The sequence below is a fragment of the Furipterus horrens genome, unplaced genomic scaffold (assembly GCF_987537825.1).
Source record: "Furipterus horrens unplaced genomic scaffold, mFurHor1.1.pri manual_scaffold_4, whole genome shotgun sequence".
In the NCBI taxonomy this organism is placed as follows: domain Eukaryota; kingdom Metazoa; phylum Chordata; class Mammalia; order Chiroptera; family Furipteridae; genus Furipterus; species Furipterus horrens.
The window spans coordinates 49,189,080-49,200,501 of record NW_028327174.1 but is presented as its reverse complement, the minus strand read 5'-3'; the positions used below and the strand labels follow the sequence as shown (position 1 = coordinate 49,200,501).

The window sequence follows — 11,422 nt, the reverse complement described above, 5'->3', positions numbered from 1 at the left end:
CAGAGGTGTCAGCATCTCTCTGGGTGGGACCGGTTATTGTCAGCATGTACCCCTTTTTCAGTCCTTAACATTTGGGCTACTACATACACCTCTTGGGTGGTTGTTGATCTTTGGTATAGCTCCTTCTGAGGGAGGGGTGACAACATGCAGGAGGGTTCCAAGGAGCATAAACGTGTTCCAATATTATAAATACTGGAAGTCTTTATTTGCCAAACACACTTCTCACTAACAGTTCAGTCTCCTACCCTAAACAACTGAACTAATGTAGCAACTTTGGAAATAATCTGGGAACGAGGCGACCAGGCCCATGTCAGATGGAGACAGTGGGAGGCGGGGGGCGGCATGGATGGACCCACTGCAGGACTGGTCCAGGAAGGTGCAGCCCCACAGAACCGGTCCAACAGCTAGGCTACGGAGCTTTGTCCCCTCCGGGGCAGACTCCAGCCTCTGGGCAGCGGCCGAAAGCCCCACATTGCGCCTGCGCGCAAAGCCTCTGAGCAAGGCGAGAAACTGACAGGTTAAATAGGCCGGGTTAGGACCAAGGCTGCTTTATGAGTCTGCGCAGGCGCAAGCCGCCTACGGACACTGGTTGGTGCGCAGGCGCCCTTCCTAGTTGCTCTTTAAGTCCTGTAAACAGAGGGGCCCACTGGTGACAACTTCTGCTTCCGGGTCACAATTTGACAGCGGCTCTCAGGACCCTGCCCAACCCCACGGTTCGGTGAGTGTGGCCATCCAGGTTCCTTAACCGGGGGCACCATGCCCAGTAACGCTTCCTCCACTCCCCGCTCGAGGTCCGCTAGCTCTCGAGCCTGAGACACCGTCCCGGCCTTGGGGAGATCTGGGAGGGGCTTGGTCCGCATCTGGGGCTCCCGTAGCGCAGGTGCGCGACTCTCTTAAAATACGGGCTCTGGGAGACCGGCTGGGGTTGCTGCAATCTTTGGGGAGCCCACATGGAAAGTGACACCACACGTCTCGCATTTCGTGCCCCCACCCTCCGCCCCGTAACCTCTGCGAGGCAAGGCTGCCGCCAGCCCTCCCCCAGCGGGTGCGGTGGGGGTTGGGGACAACTCTGGCCAGGCCGAGGGTCTTCCCAACTGGGCGGGAGCCGAAGCGTTCCAAGCACCAGAGCTGTTGAATGTCGCCTCTCTCCCATTTTGCTTCTAGCTTCACAATAAAAACCTCTTGGTGTTTTCTCTGGTTTTGAAGCGAAAGAAAACAGGGAACAGAGGGCTTTCAGCTCCAGCAGATGAAGGGGGTCACTTGGAGGTCGTTTAGATTACCTTGACCCTTCCTAACAGTGAATGTTGTCGATGTGCCCCGGAGCTTCACTCTTCACCAGGAATTTGGAGGCAGCAGCAGAGGACCTCTGATCATATTCTGAGTTAGGAGTTAGTCCCAAGAGCGCAGCAAAAATGATTGCAGGGTTTATTTAGCATCTTCAGATTATCATGACCCAGAATCAGTTAATAGAACCACTTCAGTCCAAGCCTTCCACTTTAAATGCCCTGTCTTCTGCCCCCACTCTTGGGATCGCAGACTTAAAGGCCCCCCTCTGCTTTCCCTTTTTCCTTACAACAGAAAGTATAAGATGCAGACCCTTGTCTCTGAGGAGTTTAGCATCTGTTGGAGAAATTTTGCCAATTCTAAACTATCTAGAAAATTTCAGAGACATATAAATAAGTGTGTAAGCTTATTCATAATAAAATAGGGGAGAAGAATTCCCAGTTGTAATTATTGATACCTATGAATTGAGTATTTTTAACTTGCATTCTAGTAATTAGTACTGTCTATATTTTAAACAGGTAAATGGCTAGTGATTAGAAAAATAAAAACTATTAGAGTTAATAGTATGTTACTTAATGTATGAGGGGATATGCTCTCACAAAAGGCAAAAATTACATAGTATTAAATGACCAAAATAATTTTAGGACTTTTCCCTTGGTAATCATCATATGCATAACATGTTTAATAACAAGTCTGGAATTTTTTAAGACCCAAAGTGATAAGCTTTACATTGGTTCAACAAATATTTATTGAGAACCTGCCATGTGCCAGGCACTTTTGAAAATAACACTATGCTTAACCCTAAGGAACTTATAGTTTAATAAGAACATGGGCTCTAAAGAGTTACACATAGAGAGCTGATACTACATACCGTATTTTCTGTACAATTTTTGATATATGTGGTCTGTCTGGGAAAAGTCCAGCCATTATTAATATAATAGAAATGGTTTGGGCGACATCAATGTAACCTGACAGTCAAGGAGAGTGGACTGGAATGTGCCTGCATGAACAATGCCAACTTCACTGTACTAGTCAGTGGGAGCAGTAGACACTGTAGAGTGAGTATGTGTACTGTGTGGCTGTCACATTCAACATGACTGAGCGAGTAGAGCAATGAATCTGCATCAGATTTTGTGTTAAGCTTGAATATTCCTCCATGGAAACTATTTGAATAAATCAGAAGGCCACGGCTATGGGCGACTGGTGATTGGCAGCTTCATAACAACAATGCGCCAACTCATGCATCACGTCTGGTGCAGAGTTTTTTGGCAAAACATCAAATCACCCAGGTGACTCAGCCCCCTTATAGCCCTCATTTGGCACCCTGTGACTTCTGGCTTTTCTCAAAACTAAAATCACCTTTGAAAGGGAAGATGAGATTCAGGAAAATAAATGGGGCAGCTGATGGTGATTGGGAGAACTGTGTGAGGTCCCAAGGTGCCTACTTTGAAGCAGACTGAGGTGTCATTATCCTATGTACAATGTTTCTTGTATCTTCTTCAATAAATGTCTCTATTTTCATATTACATGGCTGGATACCTTCTAGACAGATCTTGTATGCTTTTGCATTGAAATGTTCCACTGTGTTTGCCATAATTTTAAATGTTTCCCAACTAGTATGTATGGCTGTTATAGAGCCAAAACTTTTACCATAGTTGAATTTAAGTATATTGCATTACTTACTTCTTCCATCTTAGAACTGTCATGTGGTTTCAACATATATTTGCCCAAATCTATTTCTCCATCATCACAAATGGACAGTTATTAAAATTTTAGATTTATTTTGCACCCAAATCTGCTTATTTTCCTACAACTGCAAGCATGTGTTATTGGTGTGAACTTTGAATTTTTTTTCTAATTTTATATAGATGTACTTTTGCGTTCTTATTTTAGAATATTACCTCAAGCATTTCCCATTTTATTCTTTGCTGAAAATATTTTATTTTATTTTTGTTATTTTTTAAAGTATATTTTATTGCTTATGCTGTTACAGTTGTCCCAATTTTTCCCATTTTTCCCCTTTCTTCCCAGTACCCTCCTTTTCTCCAGCAATCCTCTCCTTAATTCATGTCCATGGGTCCTGTGTGTAAGTTCTTTGGCTTCTCCCTTTCCTATACTATTCTTAACATCCTCTTGTCCATTTTGGTCCTACCATTTATGCTTCTAAATCCCTGCACCATTTCCCCTATTCGCCCCCTTCCCCCTCCCAGCTGATGACCCTGCAAATGATCCCCATACCTATGATTCTGTTCCTATTCTGTTGTTTGCTTAGTTTTTTTTTTTTTTTTTTGTATTTTTGTTTTTAGATTCAGTTGTTGTTAGTTGTTTGTTGTCATTTTAATGTTCATAGTTTTGATCTTTTTTTCTTAAATAAGTCCCTTTAATATTTCATGTAAAAATGGCTTGGTGATGATGAATTCCTTTAGCTTTACCTTGTCTGTGAAGCACTTTATCTGCCCTTCCATCCTAAATGATAGCTTTGCTGGATAGAGTAATCTTGGTTGTAGATCCTTGCTGTTCATCACTTTGAATACTTCTTGCCAGTCCCTTCTTGCCTGCAAAGTTTCTTTTGAGAAATCAGCTGATAGTCTTATGGGAACTTCTTTGTAGGTAACCCTCTTCTTTTCTCTTGCTGCTTTTAAGATTTCCTCTTTATCTTTAACTGTTGGCATTTTAATTATAATGTGTCTTGGTGTGGTCCTCTCTGGGTCCATCTTGTTTGGGACTCTCTGTGCTTCCTGGACTTGTATGTTTATTTCCTTTGTCAAATTAGGGAAGTTTTCTTTCATTATTTTTTCAAATGAGTTTTCAATTTCTTGCTTTTCCCTTTCTCCTTCAGGCACCACTATGATTCAGATGTTTTGTCTGTTTAAAGTTGTCCTAGAGGTTCCTAAACCTCTCCTCGTTTTTTTCAATTCTTGTTTCTTCTCTCTGTTCTGGTTGAGTGTTAATTTCTTCCTTTTGTTCTAAGTCATTGATTTGAATCCCGTCTTACTTCCCTTTGTTGTTGGTTCCCTGTATATATTTCTTTATTTCACTTAGTATAACCTTCATTTCTTCCTTTATTCTTTTGCTGTACTCAATGAGTTCTCTGAGAATACTTATCACCAGTGTTTTAAACTCTGCATCTAATAGGTTGGCTATCTTTGTTTCATTTAGTTCTTTTTCTGGGGTTTTGATCTCTTCTTTCATTTGGGCCATATTTCTTTGTCTCCTCAATTTGGCAGCCTCCCTGTGTTTGTTTCTGTGTATTAGGTAGAGCTGCTTTTACTCCCTGTCTTAGTTGTGTGGCCTATGTAGCAAAGGCACCTGTAAATTGTGTGGGGCAGAGTCTTCGGTAATTGCCAGGGCAGGGCCACCTGTTTCACTGTTTTATGGCTTTGTGTATGTTGGGCGGCTTGGAGAGGGAACAATGTCACTGCCTGGCTTCTGATGATTTGCCCAGCACTTGCCCCATTTCCAGCCACTTCACCCACTTCCTGTTTGCTATTGGAGCCCTTCCTTCCAGCTGCTGCCCTTGGGTTTGCATATGTTCTAAGACCATATGGGTCCTTTAAGCAGCCAAAATCCAGCAGTTTCTTCTGCTGCCCCATTCCCACTGGTTTTTACAGCCAGAGGTAATGGGGGTTTATCTTCCCTGTGCTGGAACCCTGGGCTGTGCAGTTTGGCCGGGGGCTGGGATCACTCACTCCCAGGATATCCCTCCCAATTTTTATCCACTACACTTGAATGTGAGAACCTCCATTCTACTGCTGCCGCTGCTTGTTGGAGGCACACTGTCTCTCTGCATGTTTCCATGACTCTGCCCCTCCTACCCATCTGGATGAATGTGACTTCTTTAAATCCTTGGTTGTCGAACTTCCATATAGCTTAATTTTCTGACGGTTCTGGTTGTTACTTGTTTTCAAGATCTGGATGTAATTCTCTGGTTGCTTGAGGAGGCGAAGCCCGTCTACCTATGCCTGCATCTTGACTGGTAGTTCTGCTGAAAATATTTTAAACTATTTCACAGATGCCTTGTAATTAAAAAATGTATTCGTTCCATAGCCTTTCCCCCTCTTTTCTCACAGGTAGCAATGACTTCCATGTCCTTTAGTCAGTCAATCAACCAATGTTTATTAAATATGTACTTTTTGTGAGACTCTGGATGGCCTTACATGGGAAAGAAATGGAAAACAAGGACCTCGCCTTCCAATTGATTATAATTTAGATGAAGAAACCATATGACTATAACTGTACTGCAAAGCCAAATATAACAAATGATCTAAAGGTGGTGCTGATAACAAAGACCAGTAAAGAGTAGGAAAAGAATGTTTTATGGCATCTTCAGCCTTTAAAAAAAAACCCTTCCTTGTGTGCTCTTGTTTTAAACCACACAGAACTCCATGTGGGCCTTGGGGCCTCTTGGGGAAATCTGTGCTAGACTAGGTCAGAGAGTAGAACTTGGGTTCTAAGGTCAGGTCATTTGTGCCTAGGTTAACCCAGTTCCCTAAGCAACAATCATTAATCTTTTTCTTTATGATTAAGGAAAAATATTAATTAATCATTGATCTCTTTGAAATCTGCTTTTAGTATTGGGGAGGCCTCAGGGGACTCCTACCCCTAAGGACAGATAGCTCAGTGATACTGTGTATGCCTAAAACTTCTTTGTTTCAGGCAGTTTGGAGCATGTGAACATACCCTGAGCCTTGATGAGTTCCAGTATGTGGTATATTATGCAGAGCATTCAGAGCAAATACTCTCTCTCAGAGCGCTTAATCCGAACAATCGCTGCCATTCGTTCCTTCCCACATGACAATGTAGAGGACCTCATCAGAGGGGTGAGTGTGCCGTTATTGACATGAAAGTCCTTGGGGAGGTGAAGTAGGAAAGTTCCCGGGAACCCTAACAGATTACAGATTTACACCTTTGACTCAGATCAAGATGACAACATTTTTATAATCTTCTTAAATGTATTAACTTGACCATTAAAATATATTTTCCCTATGTTTTGCTTCTCTTCCCCTCTCCTTTTCATTTTGAGCATCTGATATTTTCCTTCAGGAAATATATTCTAGATAACCCTAGTCTCATGTTCTTTGTAAAATCTCTGTCTGGATCTGGTACATATGGAATCCAGCAAGCTCAGTCTTCTATACACGTACTAAGGGAGGAAGGAGACCAGCAAAGCTGAAGTGGTTTTCAAATCCTTGTGGCTTATAATGATCACAGTGGAGAGATATCACCTGCCTTCTGTCTTAACAACAGCTACCACTTCTAGTTCTGTAAAGAATCGTATCAACCCCTAACATGCATGGTAATTTTTGACTTAAGAAAACACCATAATATTGATATTTAACCACTGCTGTTTAGTATTTCTGTTACATGACTAGTGTATCCTAGAAGGTCTTTGATAATTTTTTCTGTATATTATTCCCGTTGAAGAGAAGTTACAGGGTAATTTTTTGTCACTAGAAAATGCATCTAGGTGGTTACTTCTGTGCATTCTTTTTAACAACTTTAGAGTCCTTATTTATTGCCTAGAGCTGTGTACCTGTTTCAGAGTTGTGTACCACAGCTGTGAGAAGAAAGTCATACAGTGTTTGCTTGTTCTCAGCAAAAATGGTATCAGAAGGCTCAGCAGTAGAAATTTTGTCACATTGTAATTCTAGCTCCACTGCTGAGTCATCCAGTGACTTTGGTCTGACTGCGGTATCTCCATCTCCTTTGTCAGCTTTGAAAAGAAGTACCAGCAGGGGCGAGATGGCAGAGAATGCTGCTACTTGGAAAATGTTTGTAAACAAAAAGATAATGTTATGATGACCTTGCTATTAGTGAAGGTCATCTGTTGAATGGCAAAAAGAGTGTTCCCGTTCTCCCGGTTTTGGTCTGACAGACTCCGTTTCCTGACTTTTTCAGAGCACAGTGGCCACAGAAGGCTTTGCCAGCTTTCCTGCCTGATGATAAGGTTCCCGCTGCTTTTATATGTCAGGCTATGTCCTCAGTGACGTCTGAATGACCTTCTAGCAGGCTACCTTGTGGAGAAAATAACCTGATTTAAGGAATTGACAGTTGCTTTTATTCTTCAGTATTTTTGCTTGGTTTGGATATTAGCATTAAAACATTACTTAATTAATAGTAATAGAAACTGGAACCACTAGTCCGTTTATAGGACAGTCAGAGTTAGAACCTTCTCCCCCCTCCCTGCCCCAGGGGGTGTTCTGAGTTTCATCCTGCTCAGTGAGCCAGAGCTGAGGGCACTGACTGACCTTTCCTTCTGCGGTAGGGAGCAGATGTGAACTGCACCCATGGCACGCTGAAGCCCTTGCACTGTGCCTGCATGGTGTCCGATGCGGACTGTGTGGAGTTACTCCTGGAAAAAGGAGCTGAGGTAACGTTAACACTGTTACATTAATGAGTCACTAAAACATCAGCTTCACATTTTCTTAAACTTTGTTTCTTCTCCCTTCTCTTCCCACCTTCTAGCTTGTGGTAACATTGGCATAGCCGATATTGAAGCAAAATGTAATGGCAAATACATAAAATTTCCTAAGGATTTCATTCCCTTGCCTTTCTTTTTTAAGTAGTCATGGCTCCAGGAAGAGGGAATTTTATCTCCCCTTTCTCTCCCCAGCCTTCTTTCTGGGGTTATTTATATTTCTATTTAATCCTCTTATTGCTTTTTGACTGTCCAAGAGCTATAAGGGCAGAGGTCCCTCAACTCTGATTAAGTCTAAAAACCATGTGAGACCTGCTACGAGACATGTACTTTCAGTACCACCATCACTGGGTACTGGGAGATGCATATCACTTGGCAAACCCTTCCTTGGAACTGGGCTACTTGTGCTATGTCTGTATTCTGTACCATGTTCAGTTTGACTCGTGGTGAGAAGTCTTTAGTGTGTACATGCTGAGGCGCTGATCTGAATCCGATCTGCCCAGAAGCTGGTGTGCAGGCCCCAGACACGCTAGCAGTCAGCCCAGAGCAGCTCCAGCACCAGATCCCCACTAATTATTTTCTGTTTTCATATATCTTGCTTCTGTCTTCTTTCTGATATGAGTATCTTGACATAAAAACCAAACATTAATTTATGTTGTCATTAGCAAGAAGTGGCATAGTCTAATGAGTGATTAAAAGAATAGACTCTGGAGCCAGACTTCATGGATTTTAATTCCAGCTGTATGACCTTGAATAAGTTAAACCTTTCTTTGCCTTAGCTTCTCCACCTGTAAAATGGGGATGATAACAGTATCTTCTTTAGAAGGTCATGAAGTGTTTAGAACACTGGCATGTAGCAGTTGCTAACTGCTTGTTAAATAAACACATCAGCAGTCTGACTCTCGGTGCGCAGTCTGGAACGTGCACGTGCTGAGGCACTAATTTGCATTAGATGCGCCCGGAAGCTGGCATGCAGGCCCCAAACACGCTGGTCCGTTGGCCTAGGGCAGCCCCAGCGTCTGATCCCACACGGCCATGGTGTTCTCTGCTGTCATTATCATTCCATAACTTCGTGAGTGACCCCAAAATGAAAGCCAGTGATTAATGTCAGTGATGAAAGTGAAAATATCTTTGGGGGGGGGGGTAAAAGACAGTTTTTAGCTAAATAGAAGGTTGAACTCAGTTAAATATTTCAATTTTTCTTTATGGGGAAAGGTAATATACTATATATAAATTTGGGTCTTGAAGTCTTTGTAGCCTTCAAAAATTATAGGTGATGCTGATTTTTAGCAAACCAGCTGTTTTTCCAGAATTGGGAGGTTTGTGCTCTTTTCTCCACATGCTTTCGTCCAGGTTTCTGTTGTGACTCCACAGCATATTTCTGCACAGGGCTGACTTGGATTAACAAGTTGGGTGTCTCTGGATGGCTATAGAGCACAGCAGAGCTACATGGGCAGAGCTTTATTTGGCCTCATTATTTTTCAGTCTGGTTGCCCTTAGCCGCAGGATAGAGTGAGTCGGGATAAGTAAAATAATCCAAAATCTTTACTCTGGCTGGTACATTCAAGCTGCTTTCCAATAGATGCCTTTTAGAGTAGTTACAAGGACTTAGACTTCATCTTCTCTTTCTTTAGCCCTTACTCTATGGTAGATATTCTAGTGAATAATAAATAACAACAGCAGCAAACACATAAATAATGCAGGCCAGCCAAACAATGCACATAATAGTGCTGGTTGTTTGGAGACAGTCTTTTCCTACTTGTTCCTAAGCTCCTATCATTCCTCCACCTTGATCACCAAGGCCCCCTGCGAATTGCTTGTTGACCCTCTTGTTCAGAACATTGCAAGCAAAGGTAGTGGATAAACACACAAGCTTCTTTGCCTGCCTGTCGCCCTCAGTAGTCTATCTGCTCTAATCTAGCTCCTCCCTCTCTGCAGGTGAACGCCCTGGATGGTTACAACCGAACGGCCCTCCACTATGCAGCTGAGAAGGATGAGGCTTGCGTGGAGGTCCTGTTGGAGTACGGTGCAAACCCCAATGCGCTGGATGGCAACCGAGACACCCCACTTCACTGGGCAGCCTTTAAGAACAATGCTGAATGTGTGCGGGCCCTCCTAGAGAGTGGGGCCTCTGTCAATGCCCTGGACTACAACAACGACACCCCGCTCAGCTGGGCTGCCATGAAGGGGAATCTTGAGAGCGTCAGCATCCTTCTTGATTATGGTGCAGAGGTTAGAGTCATCAACCTAAAAGGCCAGACACCCATCTCGCGCCTGGTGGCTCTGCTAGTCAGAGGACTTGGAACTGAGAAAGAGGACTCTTGCTTTGAGCTCCTCCACAGAGCTGTTGGACACTTCGAATTAAGGAAAAATGGCACCATGCCACGAGAGGTGGCGAGAGACCAGCAGCTGTGTGAGAAACTGACTGTTCTGTGCTCAGCCCCTGGAACTCTAAAAACACTCTCTCGCTATGCTGTGCGCCGTAGCCTGGGACTCCAGTACCTGCCAGAAGCAGTGAAGGGCCTGCCCCTGCCAGCTTCTTTGAAGGAGTACCTACTACTTGTAGAGTAGCGTGCAGGAGATGTTTGCACCGTCATGCAGGCCACTCAGGGTGAGGGTTTTCCCTGCACTACTGTCTTTGCCTTGGGAAACAGGAAAAGCAGTTGTTTCTGTTGTGTGGTTTATATTTTGAGGCAACATCTCACAACAGTAACCTCCACACCACCTCCTCTCCCCAAAGCAAGCAACCAACCAAACAAAAAAAAATCTCTCACTTTTGTTTTGTTTACTTGGCTTTTTATATCGCATCCTGCAAAAATGAGGTTCTCCCCACTCTCCTTCCCTTTAGAGAGAAAGTCAACAGTGCAACTTAATTTCTCTAGGAAGATGAAAAGTACAAAGTACGTAAAGAATGTGTTTGGCTTTTCTTTGGGGACATAATTAACACTTTGGAAGAATCCTCTAGAAGCATTTTAATTGATCTGTGATGAAGTTTAAGAAAATTCCAGCTAACATTGTGACCCAAAGATGAAATTACTACAGTCACAAATAGTATGCAGATTGAGAACTGGGCTGGATGGTACCCCTAGAGTGCCACATCATGGGCGTACAGAAGGGACTGGCCCCCTTTCTCACCATCAAAAGAAAAAATGAAGAGGCAAAGCGATCTTTGCCTCTTTTCCATGGTTGTGCCCAAGGATTACAATAATTCAGCAATATTACTTCAGGAAGATTGTTTCACTGCTTTCCACATAGTGGGAGAGTAGGTTCTAAGCAGTCCCAAGAACTTGCTTCTAATGCAGTTCTTTCTCTTTCTGAAGGCCAGTTTGCTCTAATGGCTTGGCAGACATTTCCTGTACCATAGACGAAGGGGTTCGCTGTAGTAGGGAAGGAACTGGACTGTCTTTCCCTGTGGGTCTTCCTCATTCCCTAGATGAAGGTCACTCTAAGGGCTTGGAGTTATTTTCCTTTCAATTGTTTTGGAAAATTTGCTCTTTACTGATCTATACAAGACATTGGTGGAGGGGATGGAGTTGGGGGCTGGGGAAAGAGAATTGTAAGAGCTTTTTTTGAGGTGGGCCACCTACCCAAAAAAGATCTGTTTTAGTGAACAATATTTAGCCAGCAATACTCCTTTTCATGTTCCTAAACTAGATCAAGTTATCAGTGATTTTAAATGACCTGTATGCATATTTGAAAAACCTTTTTTTTTTTTAAAAG

At 43.1% G+C, this 11,422-nt stretch overlaps 1 protein-coding gene across 2 annotated transcripts; it reads left to right on the top strand.

Annotated features, from left to right (window-relative positions):
* The first annotated feature begins 602 nt into the window (after nt 1-602).
* ASB8 (ankyrin repeat and SOCS box containing 8) lies at nt 603-11,414 on the top strand. Of its 2 annotated transcripts, none has more exons than XM_090273070.1 (4): nt 603-718; nt 5,945-6,104; nt 7,550-7,654; nt 9,641-11,414. In XM_090273070.1, the coding sequence occupies exons 2-4, from the start codon at nt 5,976-5,978 to the stop codon at nt 10,271-10,273; spliced, it is 867 nt and encodes a 288-aa protein (XP_090129196.1). In that variant the 5' UTR covers nt 603-718; nt 5,945-5,975; the 3' UTR covers nt 10,274-11,414. The 2 variants fall into 2 exon arrangements, with proteins under 2 accessions (XP_090129196.1, XP_090129195.1); XM_090273069.1 differs by having other exon boundaries at nt 5,941-6,104.
* The last annotated feature ends 8 nt before the right edge of the window (nt 11,415-11,422 follow it).